The 19,446-nt window shown below is 41.1% G+C and overlaps 1 protein-coding gene across 1 annotated transcript in view; it reads right to left on the bottom strand.

Moving 5' to 3' along the window:
* itih6 (inter-alpha-trypsin inhibitor heavy chain family member 6) overlaps positions 1-18,904 on the bottom strand; it is a gene marked incomplete at its 5' end in the record, with an annotated part of 39,084 nt that extends 20,180 nt beyond the window's left edge. The window contains 3 exons of the mRNA XM_079581132.1: positions 12,521-12,675; positions 18,192-18,227; positions 18,878-18,904. Of these exons, the coding sequence (XP_079437258.1) occupies positions 12,521-12,675; positions 18,192-18,227; positions 18,878-18,904 (218 nt within the window). The remainder of the gene's footprint in view (positions 1-12,520; positions 12,676-18,191; positions 18,228-18,877) is intronic.
* Positions 18,905-19,446: the final 542 nt, after the last annotated feature.

The following is a 19,446-nucleotide window of genomic DNA, read 5'->3' as shown; positions in this document are numbered from 1 at the left end:
TAAACAAAGTTGGATACAAATGTTGAAATGCTCTGAAATGAGTTGCTAAAAATCCACATACTGTAAGCCCCTCCCACCCCTCTCCTCATGCTCCCCTTCGCTGCACAGCTGTTTCAATAAAGAGAGAAAAAAGGAAAAATAACACAAAGATAGTGACGCTGTGTGCACTGCAAAAAGTATTTAACTAGATCAGTATAAACATCTCAATTTGAGCACAATAATCCAAATTTTAGTGGTTTTGACTGGTTAAGAAGTTCTTGGGCATTTGTCCTGGATTATTTCACTTGTTCTGAGATGTTTCTGACTCGTTTCGATACATTTCGTCCTCATTTCAGGTCATTTTCTTTGCCAATGGGGTAAGAAAATTGGTCTTATCTCATTGGCAATTTGACTTTCTTATTTCAAGCGAGATTTACCCTTAGAACTGGTCTGAAATGTCCTCAAACAAGCAAAGTAAACTTTTTTTTTCCGATCAGGAAAAGTGTCTAAATGAGTGAAAACCACTCAAAACAAGATACATTTCCTCAATTCAAGTCATTTAAGCCAATGCTTGATATTTACTTTTTGTAGTGTGGATGTTTTTTTTCTTTACAATGAAAGGATTAAGCTGCTTATCACAAGTGAGATAACGTATTACAAAAGTAACAAGGTACAAAAACATATTACTTTTATCAGTAACAAAGGAATATAACATATTACACAACCAAAATACGGGAATATATTAGTCACTTCATTGCAAGTAGCTTGAGTTACAAGTGCATTTAAAGGGACTAGATGCAAGTTAGTCATTTTATACTCACTACTGCCACCTCAGGCCTTAGGCGTAACTGCAGTTTCTATATTAAGCTCGTGCATGACGGCACTTCAGACCCGAATTAGCACCTTTTTGAGCGACACGTTTCGTCGCGCTTTTGTCGCTCTTTCGTGGCTTTCTTGTTGCTTTTTTTGTTGCTGTTATTAACTCTTTAGACATGTTTTTGTGTCGCTTTTTTTTGTTGTGTTGTTGCTGCTTTTCCAGCTCGCTTTTGTCGCTCTTTTGCCATGTTTTTGTCACATTTTGGGAGTGTTTTTGTCGTGTTTGCATCTGTTTAATCACCTTTGTTGTCATTTTTTGTTGCTTTTTTTGTCGTGTTTTTTGTTACTTCTTCCATCTACATTTTGTGACTTTTTGTTGCTTTTCTGTTGCGCTTTCAAAACACGTGATGTATTTGTCACTTTTTCTGAAACTTTTTTGTCACTTTTATATCACTCTTTTTTGCTTTTTTATTGTGTTATTGCTGCTTTTCCAGCACATTTTTTTGCCGCTCTTTTGCTTTTAGATTTGGGTAAAGCCAAGAGGTCAAGGCTTTTATTGCCGTAGTAAGTTACACGTTGTGATGCGTTCTGAATAAAGACTATGGTTAGACAAACATATTTGCGCATCACGATACAGGCGCCTCGATACGATACTCGTATTGCCACACATTCCATAACGATATATATAGACGATATGATTTATCAGGAGGATCACCTATTGTGCATGTTTTTGGTTGTCGGGGGAAACCGGAGGAAACCCATTTAGACCGGGGTTCCAGAGAGCGACCTACTTTTGCGTTGCGTATGGTTCATACAAACGCTCTCCCATTCATTCTCAATGGTAAATATGGTTGCAGTACACTTTTTGGCCACCGGCGTCAATTATTTTATTTTTTTTACTTTTTTTTTTTCCCAGGCAGTGTATTTAGATGTTCGTAAAGGATATTGTTCTGCCTAAATAATTGCAGCCTTTGTGATTAGCTAATTTAAGGGGAGACACTATAGGCAAAACTCAATTTTTTCAGTTTTCAGGTTTTGGGCCAAATTGGTCTCTGAACATATAAGCTTTCACCCGGAAACAGAAAATATGCCTAATCCTCACAATAACATGTTTAAATATTGCGCTGATTCAATGTTCCCCCATAGACTTATATGGGAGAACACAATTTCAAGGGCCTTTTTCTCAAAACACATTTTTCTGTCATTGTGGCGACACTATGTCCACGTCAGTCGGACCTAAAGACTTCACATTTTCCAGCCTTGGACTGAACATTATTTGGAAGATTTTTTCAGAGAGATTTTTTATTATTTAATCCCTAGCCTTAACCATTCAAACTGCAATTTCAATTGGATTGCTATTACATTTGCAGCTCTTCTTTTGGCACAAATTGACTTCCGCCAATCACTGTACAGAGTGAATGACTGACATGAAATTGTAGAGTCTCAAGTGAGTAACAATTAAAGCTAAATAATAGATATTTTAAGGTGAGACACTGCAGGTGAATAGGGAAAAAATTTATATTTACAGATATCAATTTGAAACTTTTGCTGTCGATCACTGGCATAAATGTGAGAAAAAAATACATTGCAAGTTTTCTGTCATTTTATCTTTTCATATAAGAACAAGGTGTTTTATGCCTAAAAATGCCCCAGATTTCCCATCTTTTCGGCGACGAAATCTGAATAATGGATAGAGCTACATTCAAATTTATGGTTTAATTTTATTGATGAATGAGTTACCAAGATTTTTTCAGAGGGGATTTAGGATTTCTTGTTTAGTTTTAAAATAAGCTGTTTTTTAGTGGAAAAATGTGTAAAAATTAAATTCTCAACTTATTTGTTGACATTCAAAACTCAATAAATGGGGCTTAAGAGATTAAATAATAAAAAATCCCTCTGAAAAAATCTTCCAAATATTGTTCAGTCCAAGGCTGGAAAATGTGAAGTCTTTCGGTCCGACTGACGTGGACATAGTGTCGCCACAATGACAGAAAAATGTGTTTTGAGAAAAAGGCCCTTGAAATTGCATTCTCCCATATAAGTCTATGGGGGAACATTGAATCAGCGCAATATTTAAACATGTTATTGTGAAGATTAGGCATATTTTCTGTTTCCGGGTGAAAGCTTATATGTTCAGAGACCAATTTGGCCCAAAACCTGAAAACTGAAAAAAAATTACTTTTGCCTGTAGTGTCTGCCCTTAAACAGATAATGTAATAAATAAATAAAAGTCATGTTTTGGCTCAAAGATCTCCATGAACTGTTACTAGAACTGCTCTCAGGGTCAGAAAGTCTCCAAAACTCGGACACAAAGTGACCTACAGCACCATAGATGTTATCAGGAGGGCCACATTAGCCGTGTATTTCCAGCTACATCACAGTAAAAGGCCTCATTCCACCCAAAAACACGCCACCTGTTTGTTTACAAAGCCGATGCGATGTGAAACTGGGAGGCGTGGGGTCATAAAGACTAATTTCCCTTCGAAAACAGCGGCAAACACGGGCGGATCTCACCGACTGGCGCTGGCGACGCTTTGAGGGATTTCCACTGGAGCGCTACACCCTCAAGAATCACAACTGCTGCTCCGGCGCTTTGAAGGAGACTTGTTTCACTCTTTTCGGGCATTTTAAAAATCGTTTTTGAAGATACGGTTAAGGCGTGACTTGTGTTTATCTGTCGGTAACACACGGCCTTGATCTGCAGTCGCCGCAGCTGATCAGGTCAAAGTTCAGTGATCGAAGAACAAGGTCAGCTGACATTTTTTTTTCATTTCATGTTTCATTGTAATGATGTGACGACTTTGACGTAAACCGTTCATGTTGTAGGGCTGGGTATCGCCAACAACTTCACGATACAATACATATGAATCATGATAAAGCGTCCATATAACAAGATATATTCGGAATTTTAAGACAAAAAGGATCTTGTTGGTGCACAAAATGGAGGTTTTTATTATGCTGAATATATGCTTAGATTTCAATTCAATTCAATTCAACCTCTAAACCCCGGCCTTAACCGAGCACATTTTCTCCAGTTCGGCTTTACCCAAAAATAAAAGCTTCTAGACTTGAGCTGGCTATAGACGAGTGTGACGCCTCATTTGAAAGCCAAGACCTGATTATGACTTTTTGGACATTTTTTCAGCGCATTTCTGTCACTTTATTGTCTCTCTTTCACGGCTTTCCTGTTGATTTTTTGTTGCTGTCCATCATTCTTTAGTCATGTTGTTGTTGCGTCGCTGTTGCTTTTCCTGCTTGCTTTTGTCGATCTTTTGCCACTTTTTTGTCATATTTTGGAAGTGTTTTTGTCGGGTTCGCATCTGTTTTAATCACCTTTTTTTCAATCTTTTTTTTTCTGTCACTTCTTCCATCTAATTTTTATCACTTTTTTGTTGCTTTTCTGTTGCGTTTTCGTCACTTTTAGCTTCAATGCTGCTGGGGAATTCGTCAGACATCAAATCAGACTAATGTTTTTGGTTGTTGGGGGAAACCAGAGGAAATCCATCTTGACACAGGGAGAAAAACATGCAAACTCCACGCAGAAAGGCCTGCACGAGAACTGAACCTGGGACCTTCTTTCTGTGAGGCAAGAGCATTAACCGGTCAGCCACCATTGTCGTAATGATCTATAATGGAATGGAAGTTTATTCATATAGTGCTTTTCACAGGCCGACGGTGGCGCAGTTGGTAGAGCGAGTCATCTCCTGATCGGAAGGTCAGGTGTTCGAATCCCAGCTCCCACAAAATGCACACTGTCGTTGTGTCCTTGGGTAAGACACTTCTCCCCAGCTGCCTCCAGAGTCTGAGTACACTAGTGTATGAATGAGAGAGTGAACGGGTGACTGGTTCCTTACTGTAAAGCGCTTTGGGCCTGATGAGAGCAGAAAAGTGCTATACAAGTTGAGTCCATTAACCATTTTTACCATGACACAAGTCACCCAAAGCTCTTCACATAGTAAGAATACATTTGCTGAGACTGGCTTGTAGGGTAGCTTGTGCTAAGTAGCGAACGCAGTCAAAGAAAGCAAAATAAAGTCCGAGGCACTCGAGTCATGTAGCAAAAATAAAGGTCCTTCATCGATGCCCTGGCGAAAACCTGTGCGGTCGAAACGCGTAGGCTGGTCCATAATCATAATCATCTTTTATTTTTGCTACATGACTCGAGTGCCTCGGACTTTGTTTTGCTTTCTTTGACTGCGTTCGCTACTTGGCACAAGCTACTCTACAAGCCAGTCTCAGCAGATTTATTCTTACAAAGCTCAGCCCAGTCTTCGAAGAGCACCGGTCTACCTTCTCACTCTTTCCCAGACCATTGATGCACTCGCCTTCTTCTATTCTCGCTCTTCACATAGTGTTGGAGTGTAATAAAAATATAAGCTTGTAGGTGATTCATGAACTTAGGCTATATCCACACAAAGGCAAAATGCTTAGATTTTCAGAAACTTTCTTTATAGGCACGAAGACAGCTTGGTAAATGTGTGCGTCCACATGGGTCGACTCAGGTCTGTGAAAACGGCGCAATTCATCTTCCAGGCCTGTGTGAGGCGCTGTGACGCTAACACAGATAATAGGACAAGATGTAGAGGGAATGGAAGCAGTGAAAATGAAACTGATTCAAGGATTTAGGATCTACAGAAGAGACGAGGAGGTGAGTTTATTCTTCAGACGTAACGGGATTAAGCAGAAAAACCTGTCAGTGGCTTTTACAAAGAGGAGCGGAGTAAAACCATCATTGATCCATGAGTTATAAGGTCATTATAAGGTCAGTAGATTATGGATAACAGACACCACCACCAGTAAAAGTTGCGGAGACGTCGTAACAGCGGCGCCACGTAAACGGCGTTTTGAGATCTTTCCCCTCTGGGACCCTCAAAACGCCGGGCTCGTATGGACGATATACTTGACTTCGCATGGACGGGGCCTTAGACTGACCTTTTATACAAACCTCAGCTCAAAGAAAAACAAAGGCTTTCCTCCAGTTTCATTTAAGAAACAGGAATCTACCATTGTCTCGTCCAAACTCCAGAACCAGGAGCAGTTTCTGCCAAAATAAATTGACCCATAAACCCATAAAGACCCATGACAATTATTCAGATTGACCAAATTTGCCCAGACTAATCACAAAATAAACAAACAAAGTCCTTCCTTCCTTAATTCATTCACAGAGTCTGCGCCCCCTACTGGCAACAGTTAGAGTGAAAGGTGGAGAAAACAATTACCGAGACAAAATAAGACGACACAAGCAGATTTGAAGGGAATTAACTATTATTACAGTGAAAGATGAAGCCACAAAAACAAACTCATTCCTATCTTTCCATTTGTAGCATCCGAATTCTTCACAGGGACTAGTTTCTAAACACATTTCACCACTTGCAAGGTCACTTTTCAGGGCCACCATCACAGAAAACTCATCTACAAGATACAAAAGCTTTATATTTTCCCCCGCAAATGTCTGAGTTCACAATATACTGTACTACAAGAGGACAGAAACATTGTAACATGGTTTAAAAGTTCACAAAATGGATACTGTACATAATGTGACGTCTAAAAGTACAGTCCGGTATTGGGAGTCGCATGACAAGGTGCTAAATTTAAGGTCAGAACCCTGGAAAAATCACATTCAAAGAGAGTAAAAACATTAGGCTTAGCTAAAATAAACGCGCCGACGTGCGGAGGGAGCCAGCCCACAGCCCGCAGAACACTGAGCTCTTAGTTTCAGGAGGAATGTCCCGATCCGACTCACCGCAACGAGCTTTTCCTGGGGCATGCGGCCAGGTGAACGTATGCACTGTGTGTGTTTGGCGACTTCCAAAAGGAGGAGGGAGAGAGAGGGTGATGCAAAGGATCAGCGTCGAGAACGTCCCGTCTCCGCTGGATCTCGTGCTCATATTTCTGCCTCTCGTTCTGGTTTTCAGCCCTTTGTGTGGTTTTATTTGCCGGCTGAAGGCTATGTTTGTTTTGATGCCCGCGGACCATGCGTTTCTCCGACTGTCAGACATATGTCTCTGTGTAGAATGAGCCACAGCTGCTGCACATACGGCGTGGAGATAGAACCGTCCCACAAGTCCCTGGGGGTAGAACTGGACAATAAACTGGACTCGACCACCGACATATATATTTATTGTTGTCGCGTCAACCTGCCGCCGCCCCGCCTGCCTCCTCAAACCATCAAGCCCCAGGCGTCATTGCTGTAGTACCTCCATATGGCCACTAGTCCCCCATTGGAAAGCATTGGACTTTAGACACGTTCAAAACAACTTTAAAGCCTGGTCCCAATTTTTTTTGGAACTATCTAGAGCAGGGGTGTCAAACTCATTTTGGGTCGTGGGCTGCATATAATAGAGAACATTTTCCCAATAAATAAATAATAATAATAATAATTTGGTCAAAGCCCCAACTTGACTGCAGCTTCATTAATAACAACGGCTTACACTTGTATTGCACTTTACAAGCCTGCGTCACAAGTTCCTCAAAGTATTACATAGTCATTATTCATTCACTCCACACTCGGTGGTGGTAAGCTGTTATTGAAGCCACAGCTGTCCTGGGGCAAGACTGTCCATTAACCTCGTGGCTATATATTGTGTTGTTCATATCCTGAGCTCTTATTATGTCAGTGTCCTCTGCTGGACACGTGTGGAACTCTTTCTTTTTTTAAATGTAATGCCCCCTAGTGGCTAGAATGAGCATTCTTTAAAAAGTCATAACTCCGCACAGGAATGGGATAGAGACTTACTTTTTTTTTTTTACATACTCTGGACTTCATGCCTTACAGCAGTGGTTCTCAACCTAGGGGTCAGGACCCCCAAGGGGGTCGCAACACAAATTTGTGGGTCGCCAGATCATGTAGATAACATATACATTTTTCTATTAGCATATAATATAATATTTTATTGTCGCCTGTGTGTGCTATTTTACCAGAGTGCCATTATATGTTAGTTATTTGATGAATTCTATTTTAGCCATTTGTTTTTTTCTTAGTTTTTTAAGAATTATGTTTCTCACGGTGTGACGCGGGCGGGGGTCAAAAACCCCTTTAACTGTTATAATGGGGGTCGCGGCTCCAAAAGGTTGAGAACCACTGCTCTACAGGTCAGGGGCCGGATTAAATCATCTCGCGGGCCGGATCAGGCCCACGGGCCGCATGTTTGACACCCCTGATCTAGAGCTACATATTCCTCCTGTGATAACGCTGGGTTAGTTACAATTAAAGAGACCAGGCTGGTTTTCGTACTAATGAGGGCCGGACTGTTAGCATTGGAGCAAGGGCCGAGTCCTACAGTGAGTCCTATTCATACAGTCTATGGTGTGCACCGAGAGCTAGGACACAACGGCGGCTGACAGCGAACAGAAATGAAGCAAACAAAGCAAAAGCAGAAATAAAGAGCAATCAAACCACTGTGCGGGATCCGGGTACCCGTAAACCCTCTGAGGCGACCACTGGGAAGCGCTTAAGTCCCGTTGATCACCTATGTTACGAACGCTAAACAGCAGCTGCTCCGAGTGCCGGTGCTAGAGTTGCGTTCAAGAGCACTGTTTCTGTGCTGTCATTTTAAGGGGAGACACTACAGGCAAAACTCAATTTTTTCAGTTTTCAGGTTTTGGGCCAAATTGGTCTCTGAACATACAAGCTTTCACCCGGAAACAAAAAATATGCCTAATCTTCACAATAACATGTTTAAATATTGCGCTGATTCAATGTTCCCCCATAGACTTACATGGGAGAACGCAATTTCAAGGGCCTTTTTCTCAAAACGCATTTTTCTGTCATTGTGGCGACACTATGTCCACGTCAGTCGGACCTAAAGACTTCAAATTTTCCAGCCTTGGACTGAACGATATTTGGAAGATTTTTTCAGAGGGATTTTTTATTATCTAATCCCTAAGCCCCATTTATTGAGTTTTGAATGTCAAAAAATGAGGCGAAAATTACATTTTTACACTTTTTTCCACTAAAAAACAGCTTATTGTAAAACTAAACAAGAAAAAATGTAGCTCTATCCGTTATTCAGATTTCGTCGCCGAAAAGATGGGAAATTTGGGGCATTTTTAGGCATGAAAAACCTTGTTCTTATATGAAAAGATAAAATGACAGAAAACTTGCAATGTATTTTTTTCTCACATTTATGCCAGTGATCGACATCAAACGTTTCAAATCGATATCTGTAAATTTACATTTTTTTCCATATTCACCTGCAGTGTGAGGTTATGGTTAAGGTATACTTTATTAATCCCCATAGGGAAATTCATTCTCTCTGTAGTCCGGGCCCAGAAGGGAACCTACATGTTTTTCGTGGTAGTGGAAACCATGGCCGGAGGAAACCTATGCAAACTCCACCCGGGGATCAAACCGAGGACCTTCTTGCCCAGACTCAGAGTCACACTGGTCCTAAAGCAACAGAGCGTGCGGTGAACGGCAGGGGGGGGGAAAAAAAGGAATTGGATGTTTTTTTTTAAAATGTAATTCTTCTCAATTATCTTTACCCTGGCGTCCACACAGAGGCCGTATTCATGCGCTGCGGTTTGCCCCCTCCTGACCCGCTCACTGCTGGCTCACTTCTGCTTATATTTAGCATTTTTTAAACGCGAGCGGCTTCCAAACCTCCTCCAAATCAAATCAGGCTCCGGATTTTGATTTTCTCCTTTAAGGCGTGTGAACTGAAGGCGCCGGAATCTTTGCCGTCAACAACATTAACATATTTTTAAAGGTGTTTTTCTGACAGCGCTTTGAGGACAACTTTGGGGACACGTGTTTTATAAATAATGTCTCACAAAGGCGGCTTTAGCTGCACTTTTGCTTCCCCTTTGAATAGTTATATGCAGATTATATGAAAAGTCAGATGGAGTTTGCGTATTTAAGACAATTTAAGCACTGAAATGGTCAGAAACAGCTCAGATGTCAATGTGGGAATTTAAAACCAAGTGTTAAAGTGGACAAGTTCTGCATAATAGTGGTTTGCAAATAGGGCGGGGGACCGTTAAACAATACCAGTATGGTATCGAAAAAGATGGTTTAAAACCTTCTGAAAAAAAATATAACATTTTTATATTCTCAAACAGCAGTGAGAGATGCTGTTGTTCATCCAAAGTAACAAGAAAAAAAAAGTGAAAGACAAGTTAAAACAAAAAAAAAGGAAAAAGTGGGAACATTTTGGAAAAAACAAGTGGAAAAATTATGATAAATTTAGGGGAATAAAAAAAGAGAAATAACGTGGAAAAAACTTTGTATTTTGGGGAAAATTGGGGGGAAAACATGAAAAAAATTGGGGATTTTTTTTTATTTTTTAAGTGGAAATTTTAGGGGGGAAAAAATAGAAAAAAAAATGTCCGCCCTTTTCTCGTTAAAAGACGTTTCTTGGTTGTTTCACCTCAAACAAGTGATGCAAATGGACGGAAAATAATAATAACAATAATAATAATGTATTGGTTTTATAAAGCGCCTTTCTGGAGGAAGTCTGGTTTGTCTGACAATGCTTATTTTTATCCTGGCTGCAATTCTGCCTTCCAAAATCAACAGTCCTGCTAGACGGATACAGGCTTTGGAGCAGATAACTAGGAAAGAAAATACTTTGTTTTTGTTCAACAAAATTAAAGTCCTGTCCATTCAGTGATTTTCTTGTGGGAGCTCTCTTTATACGATCAGTTCAGTAACTTCATTTAGATAAAATATATGACGCTAAAATGATGCAGTATTAATATAATGCATTGGTTTAATATAGCGCCTTTCTGGACACTCAAAGACGCTTTACATTGCACTGTTCGTTCACTCCATACTCGGTGGTGGTAAGTTACTATTGTAGCCACAGCTGTCCTGGGGTAGACTGACGGAAGCGAGGCAACCAGTCTGCGCCATCGGCCCCTCCGACCACCACCAACCACTCACTCACTACATTCGCTAGGCTTCCTGGTCATCCAAGTCCTGCCAGGCCCTTCCCTGCTTAGCTTCCAAGGTCTGGGCGGTATATAAAGTAATAAATGAACATTATTCATCTGTTTTATGGTCCTAAGCGACAAATAATTTAGTATAGGTATCGGAAAAAGTCTCGTTCGGGTATCGGTATCGAAAAAAACAAGTATCGTTATGTTTTGAAGCGGTAAGCGCCAGCGTGAGGAACTGATTGATGGATTACATCTTGGCAAAGTCAGGGGAGACGTCTCGGGAGGTCCTGGGACAGATCTCGGGGCTTTGCAGAACTTCGGATGGACTGAGAAGGCCACTACCTGCTGCGGACGTCTGAATAATGTTGAAGATCGGTGAAAAATCACATTGATTTATTTAAAAGCTAAAATCTGAATAATTTTCACCCTCCATGGAACCCAGGAGAGCAGCTGGGCCGTTATCCTTCCTGTGCAATGTCTACATCCCACACCAAGGCCAAGCCACGGGGGAAAGGACCGGGCTGATACACAGACACAAACATCTCACGTACAGTGTATCATCCAAAAAAATGTGTTATGTGTTAATGTGTGTGTATGTGCTTAAGGCGAGACACTGCAGGGGAATAGGGAAAACATGCATATTTACAGATATCAATTTGAAACTTTTGCTGTCGATCACTGGCATAAATGTGAGAAAAAAATACATTGCAAGTTTTCTGTCATTTTATGTTTTCATACAAGAACAAGGTGTTTTATGCCTAAAAATGCCCCAAATTTCACATCTTTTCGGATAGAGCTACATTCAAATTTATGGTTTCATTTTATTTATAAATGAGTTGCAAAGACATTTTCAGAGGAGATTTAGGATTTCTTGTTTAGTTTTAAAATAAGCTGTTTTTAGTGGAAAAAATTGTAAAAATGTAGTTTTCGCCTTATTTTTTGACATTCAAAACTCAATAAATGGGTCTTAGGGATTAAATAATAAAAAATCCCTCTGAAAAAATCTTTCAAATATTGTTCAGTCCAAGGCTGGAAAATTTGAAGTGTTTAGGTCCGATTGACGTGGACATAGTGTCCCCACAATGACAGAAAAATGTGTTTTGAGAAAAAGGCCCTTGAAATTGCATTCTCCCATATAAGTCTATGGGGGAACATTGAATCAGCGCAATATTTAAACATGTTTTTGTGAAGATTAGGGATATTTTCTGTTTCCGGGTGAAAGCTTGTATGTTCAGAGACCAATTTGGCCCAAAACCTGAAAACTGAAAAAATTGAGTTTTGCCTATAGTGTCTCCCCTTAAGACTTGCTTTTTACTTTTTCTGTAACTTTCGAAGAAAAGAGTGGTGCGCAGTGAATGGGTGCCGCTGCCGAATGCTCTCTCATCCAATGTAATTTCTCCATCTGTGAGATCAATAAAGTATCATCTATCTATCTAAAGTACTGGTATCGGTGCCCAGCCCAGGAAATGATTTGCCAACTTGCCAAATTCCTCTTTATTGAAACAGCTGCACAGCACAGGGGAGCACGAGGACGGGGGTGGGAGGGGCTTATGGTGAGAGCACATGAAAATCAGGACGAGATATTTTTCTTACATCAATATCGCATTTTTAACCCACTGGTTCTCAGGGCCTTTAAGGTATCATGACAAGTCGTGACCCAAGAGACTCGCTCTTTAAACAATGTTAGAGATTAAAAGCTCAAATAAATGATACAACCTGACTGATACTATGAGATTATTTCCCCACAAATGAAGACGACCTGACCAAAGCATCACTCCAGCCTGTGTGGCATCATCAGCCTCATGAACAGGCATTATCTCCTGGGAAACATACTTCCGGGACTCACATGGTGAAGTTGGAGATGAACGCGGCGGACGGCAGGTCCACCTCGAACGCCGCCTCTTTGGTGACGGAGAGCTGGTTCCACACGGAGCTGTGGACGGTGGTGACGGCGTAGCGGGAGACCACCGAGGAGCGCACGTGGTACTCCGTCACCTTCAGCTGTGGGACACAAGCACAGACGGTCACCTTTCAATGGTTTATAGAACCTCATCATCTGTTCAAAGATCTGAGGGAAACATATACAAATCAAATAACCACTGTAATGATGATTTATTCACTATATCAGCCAGTCTAGTACTGGGCTAGTGAGATGTTACAAAAGACAATTAAATAGAGGGAGTAAAAAAGTCCATAGAAGCATGAGCATAGTGACCTTTATATGAGCAAACACCCCATTAATGACCCCAGAGCCTTCACAAACATAATAAAATACAATACAAATACAATAAAGCTTGTATGGCTCTTCCTGAAGCTGCGTCAGAGCCTCTTTCAGTAACATCTGGTCATGTGACTATCTGGAAAACTGCTTCATTGTGTGAGTTGCGCATCGAGTCTTAAAGGGGGGGTGTTATGCAAAACCGACTTTTTCAAGCTTTACACCATGTTATTATGTCATTCCCTCATTAAAAACATGCCTGAAGTGTTGCCTTGGCACATTCACGTATTTTTGAGTAATCTGTAAAAACTCTGATGGCGGCCATTTTAGGGATATGTTTTGCCTGAGTCCTCCTAGGAACGCCCCCACCTCCTGGAGACGCCTCCGAGCTTTCGTCACCAGCCGAGTCACCAACCACTGCTCCTCGGAAAGGGTCAGAGGTTCTTAAAGAGACAGAGGCCTATTTCAAGACATTCGCTACAGCCATTTTGAGAGAGACATTTTATACAAGGAAGTTATTCTTATTTACTGCATTTACAGACCAACAGAAGGTTTGCTCATCATTGTAGTGTGATATAGACTGGTGCTATGTGACTGAAAAAAGCATAATACCCCCTCTTTAAAGCGGGTCATCGGCTCAGAGCGTCTCACTGAGCTGCCTTTAGGGGCGAGGCGCTAAACAACGGAGGATTCCTCGTCCATATAGTGATGTAAATCATTAGTAATAGATAAATAAATGTGCTGCATTTTACCCATTTAACTGCGTTCATGTGGCGAAAGTGGCTGTGGGCCAGAATTGGCTTGTTGCACAATGTGGCTACGCTAGTTCCTCTGAACTGAAGCTGTGGGCGCTAGTACTTCCTGTTTGTATTGATTTCCATTAAGATTAGCTTAGACCAGTGAGTTCCTTTGTCTTGAAGCTAAAGGCTAATTTAAACTCGCCTGAACCGAGAGGATCTTTTTCCTCACTTCATCAGATTTTTTTTTTCCATCATTTTTTTTGTTGGGCATTCAACTCATTTTTGTAACTTTTTGTCATTTTTTTGTCACATTTTTTTGTATTTTTTTCGTCAATTTTTTATCAAATTTTTGTCACATTTAGTCACATTTTTGTCATTTTTTTGTCCAATTTTTTGTCATTTTTTGGGTCAAATTTGTATCACATTTTTGTCACATTTTAGTAATTTTTTTCGTCATTTTGTAATAAAATTTTTGTAATTTTATGGTCACATTTTTGCCTCTTTTTCATCAATTTTTCGTCACTTTTATGTCAATGTTTTCTCACTTTTTTGTCACATTTCCATCATTGTTTTCGCCTCATTTTTTTTGCTGTTTTCTCACCTTTTTCCCAGAAGCTTTTGGATTGGGGTAAAGCCAAACTGGAGCTGATTAGGCGAGGGAAACATAAGGAGCGCCATCTACAGCAAATATGAGCCAAAATGAGCTCAGACTGAATGACGTAAAAAGATCCCGCATTGATGTCTTGCCACAGTAAAGTGAAGATTACTGCACGGATTTCGAACTACTCCTGGTATTATTACGCCTTACAATATAGTCCCCCCTTTTATCCGCTTAGAAAATCCACATTGTTTAATTTTGTGTATTTATACTTTGTAGTGGAACACTTCACGTAACCATATTTAAATAGGGAAAACGTGGAAGAGCTTGGTAGCTTCTATCTTGACCTGTTTTGGAGCTATAGTGGAGAGAGGGAGAGGCTAAATGCTAACACCGTCTGTGTTTACGACTGAAGGCCAGACAGGTCCTAAAGAACTCGTCAAAGCTAAGGTAAGAACATATCTCAGTATGTAAAAACAGTGGCCTATTCCTTTAATATAGAAGCTGCAGTTACAAGTACGACCTGAGGTGGCAGTAGTGAGTATAAAATGGCTAACTTGCATCTAGCCCCTTTAAGCTTCATTCCTTCAGGGTTGTGCCTGTTTTGATAAATGACCACAACAGAGACAGCCTCGCACTGAAATAGACAGATCTAAAAAAGGTTCCTCATGACTCTGCCCGTGTTTTTGCCTATCTCTGTTTGCTCCGGCCGACCGCATGAAGCTGCTGTTGGTGCAGGGGGGAACAGCGGCGCCGTGGCTCACTCCCCCTTAGCAGTGGCAGACTCAGGCGTTATGTCGAGGAAACGAGCAAAGTATTTCGGTATTGATGAGGTTCGCGGCGTCTGGATTTAGCTCGGTGGTGGTGCAACCCTCACCGCCCCCTGTTTGTCCTGCTGATGTGTCTCCGAGCCAGACACTTCGCCCACAGTTCCTCCGCAGTCTGTGTGCTCTGCTGTGAATGTGGGTGAAGGGGGACTTGATACAGAGGCCCTTTAAAATCCGTGTGGCTGTTCTTGAGCTGCGTCAGGAATCATGAGGCGACTTTACACCTTTGTGGACAAAAGAGGAGGAGAGGCAGCAGCTGTCGATGTCGCTGGTAACACATTGAGGGCGAAAAACAAACACAAAAAACAAGCTTTTGAATTTAAATTACGAAACTAGACACTCTATTACACCTTGTGTGCGGTTTTGGGAGCTCTGTGAAGAACAGAACTGAAATACAGGCAATACAGCTTGTGAAAAGTCACGATCTGGACATTTCATCTGAACCCGCCCCTCGTTTTCAATGCCCCGCCCATCGGTCCTGCAGCAGCGCAGTGTCAGAGAGAGAGGAGGAAGTGAGAGATCTCCTGCACAGAACAACGATCTCCACACCTTGTGCTTCAGATCGCTCTTTATTTTTTAGCAGTCGGCCTAATAATCGTGGACCAATGAGGTCAAAGAGCCGACAGTTTGTTTGGTCTAAAAATAAACCTTGTGTCAGACGTGAGCGCCGTTTACCGCGGGTCATCCTCGCAATATATTTTTGTCACAATATTTCAGCTCTATGTTCTAACGTGAAACTCACACCCAGACATTCTCAATAGTCGATGCTCTTTTCTGAAGCCCCTGTTTTCAGTGACAGCTCAGTGAAGAGAGTGAAATGAGGGAGACAGATGTGTTTCATAAAACACACGATATCTCCGTTTCTAGAAAAAATTGCCTCTGTTTAGCTTAGGATTTCTCAGGAACAAAGGCACGGAGAATTAAACGGTTTTCACATACTGTGAGCTTAGAGTCTCACCTTTCAAACAAGCCATAGCATGTGTCCATAGCTGTAACATAGAATATGCTGTGGTGCTACAAATATCATAAACAAATCTTCTGGATTGTTGGCACTCAACAGTTAAATCCCCAACACAGCGTCAATGTGTTAAAATGCATTTCCAATAACGCGAGTTTTGGCAAAACCGATTGTCACGTATATTTTGAGGCGGGGAGTTGAGGTCGGCAGCTGATAAATGTAACTAATGAAGTAACTTGCAATCCAACATTTAAAATCAAGTAATCAGTAAAGTAATTAAGTTACTTTTAAAAGGAGTAATCAGGAATCTGTTATCAGATTACTCTGTGGCAACACTGACAGACAGGTTTATTACACTATCTTTATGTCAATGTCAATTTTATTTATAAAGCACATTTAAAAACAACCATAGTCGACCAAAGTGCTGTACAAGAACAGTAACAATATGTACAATAAACACAATAAAAGTTAAACACAGGTCATATATAAAGGCACAAACTGTATCTTGTCTACATGGAACCGAAGGCCAAAGCAAAAAGATGAGTTTTTTTAATTAGTTAATAGTTACCCAACAATCTTTACATAACTTATTGGTTTGCACTTTTAAATGGATTTTCATTCAGTAAAAGGAAATATTTGGTGGCACGGTAGTACAGCGGTTAGCGCTCGTGCTTCATAGAAGGTCCGGGTTCGATTCCCACCAGGAACGGGGCTGTTCTGTGTGGAGTTTGCATGTTCTCCCCGTGTCTGCGTAGGTTTCCTCCGGGCACTCCGGTTTCCCCTACCACAAAAAACATGTACAATAGGCCAGGATGAATGCGAGTGTGTTTGAGCCCAAGGCTACAATCTGGTGTGGCTTGTTTACATGCATGAGACCCATGTATGTTCATTAACATGCACTGTCCCGGCCAAATAAACCAATAAATAAAAAATAAATTTGATCTCTCTTCATTATTACAAATCTCTCATCTCGTGTAATTTGTGTCTCAGTCCTCCCCCATTCTCACTGTTTGCTAATGATTAGCAACGAGCTGAGAAGTGTCTTTTTATGACTTGTAGCTTAAAGCACTATAGACCAATTTAATGGATGAAACTCATAGGGCCCGATCTTACGCCTGGCGCAACAACAGCATTGCTCAAGTTGAAGATGGAATCTTGCGTAACACATCGGTGCGCCAGACGCCAGTGCTTTCGCCGTTAGCCTGAGGTGGTGCTGAGGAAGGAGGTGGGCGGAGGCAGCCATGACTACAAGGAGCGCTCTCCTCCTCAAACTCCAAAACAAGGAGCTGTTTTTGCCAAAGAAATGGCTGTAGTCCTGTCGATGATACAAGTTTGCGTTACGGAGGGCTGATTTTCATCATCACCAAAACACCAAGGGCCGAACCTCACCATTATAGCTTTAAGTTAAGAACCATTTTCCGCAAATGCCCATGTTTTACATCAGTGGTTCTAAAGTGGTCTGGCTCCGAGACCCGCCATTACCTTAATAACAAGCTGCGACCCGAATGAAACTGTAATTTGTCATATATCTGATAAACTATTGTATTTACCACATGTTTTTATTGAACAAGACTGAAATTATGATCAGAACAACCCAATAATATTAATTTGAACAGACTCCAGTGTGTTTCCGTGTAGCTTCAGATGGAAAATATTGGAAAAAAAAGTTCCCTACAGGCTCACGACCCACTTTTGAGTCCCGACCCACCAGTTGAGAATCAATGTTATACATTATAAATGATGGGGGATGTTTCTGCAAGGACCTTCTGAAAAATACACTATAAAAAGACACAATTTCTCACATTTTTAGAGTACTTGCCCAGCCTTATATTTTCATTTATGCATTTTTCAGGTTTGGACACAGTTCAGACACACATTAGTCCCATTTTATGTCTATTTTATGCCCTTAAAGCCTTGTTTTAGTCCTGATATCATGTTGATTTGGATCTGGTGGTACTTGGATGATCAGATATTTTATGAGGTGAGAAGTACAATGATCTAATATTTGATTGGACGCCCTTAGTTGTGGCATTGTTTCAAAAAGCTTCCGCAAAGTGAAAAGATCCAGTTTTCCAATTATCATTCACCAAGATCTTGTATTGATGATGGGAGAATGCGACCGCTGTGTAAACCCTTCTCCAGCACATCCTGAAAAGCATTTTAAGGGAAATCTTACCATCGCTTTCGCCGGTTTACTTTGCCGTTTTACCCTCTGAAAAAGACAGAAAAGAGAAAAACAATTAGCGTTTTTGCCTGCGTTTCAAAGAGAACATCGCCTCTTCCACCTCCTGGCGATCCGTTTTTTTGCAGGTAAACTTTATTTTGTAATCCTCACACGCGAGCATTCAGTGAGATTCTGTGTCAAAACAGAGTGAATCAAAGCCATTCATGAAATACGGAGGAGGAAGTGGGTTTGGACATAAATGCTCGCACTGTACGGCGGGCCAGGCGGCTGCACGGCGCGCTCCCCCAACAACCCGCTCCTGTGTCAATACATTACAACATATCCTACAGTTCGCAGCGACCCGGGGCTTTAAAATGGCAGAAAACGCTGGAAAATCTCTGGACGCAGAAAAGGATCTTTAAAAGGCGACAATGGGGGGGAATAGCAGACGTGTGAACAGGCAATTTGGGGATTTTAACCATGAATTTGCGATGACTTGGACTAGTTCTGTTCATTTGGTATGTGTGAATGTGAAGTTTCACTCTGATCTTACTCATATTTTCAGAAACGACAAGGTCTTGGCTTGAAAAGGAGGCACCGCACCAGCCTGTAGGCACAATGTGAGAGAAAAGCGACGAAAACACGGTGAAAAAGCGAGGAAAGTGATGAAAAAGTCACGGAAAAGTGACTATACAGACCCTCTGGAAAAGCCCATGTATGGTCATGCTTGAAAACAGTTGAGGGGGGAAACAATTTGGAGAAAAATCTAAACTTTCTCTAATTATTCAAAAACTACTTTCACAAATGCTGAATTATGAATATAGTTTTCTACTAAATAAAGATACAAAGACATGGAGAGGAGCAAAGTGGTTCAACAGCCCATAAATACATGAATAACGGAGAATGCTAACTTGATGCTACATGCTAGCATCGGGCTAATGCTAACGGTTAGCTAGCGCGAGCTACAACCGCAGTTTTTTCACTTCTACTGAACAATCTGCTGTGAGAAAATATCCATATGGGCCCGATTTACACCTGACTTTATTTAAGTGTCATAAATAAGTTCATATTCCACCAGAAAATGGCTTAAAAAGAGTAAAAAATGGTGTTTCTCTAAAGATTTTATTTTCCCCCTCGGCGAGGCCACGCCCCCTTCTGTGACGAGATGCCGTCTGTATCTATAAGCTACAGAAAAGCGACAAAAAAGTTAGCATCAGTTTTGTGGGTTGCTTTCACTGGACGACAGGCTGTACGCTCCAGTCAAGAA

The sequence above is a fragment of the Gobius niger genome, assembly GCF_951799975.1.
Source record: "Gobius niger genome assembly, chromosome: 22".
In the NCBI taxonomy this organism is placed as follows: Eukaryota; Metazoa; Chordata; class Actinopteri; order Gobiiformes; family Gobiidae; genus Gobius; species Gobius niger.
Note: the sequence above shows the minus strand (reverse complement) of the source record. Positions and strands in the feature narration are given on the sequence as shown.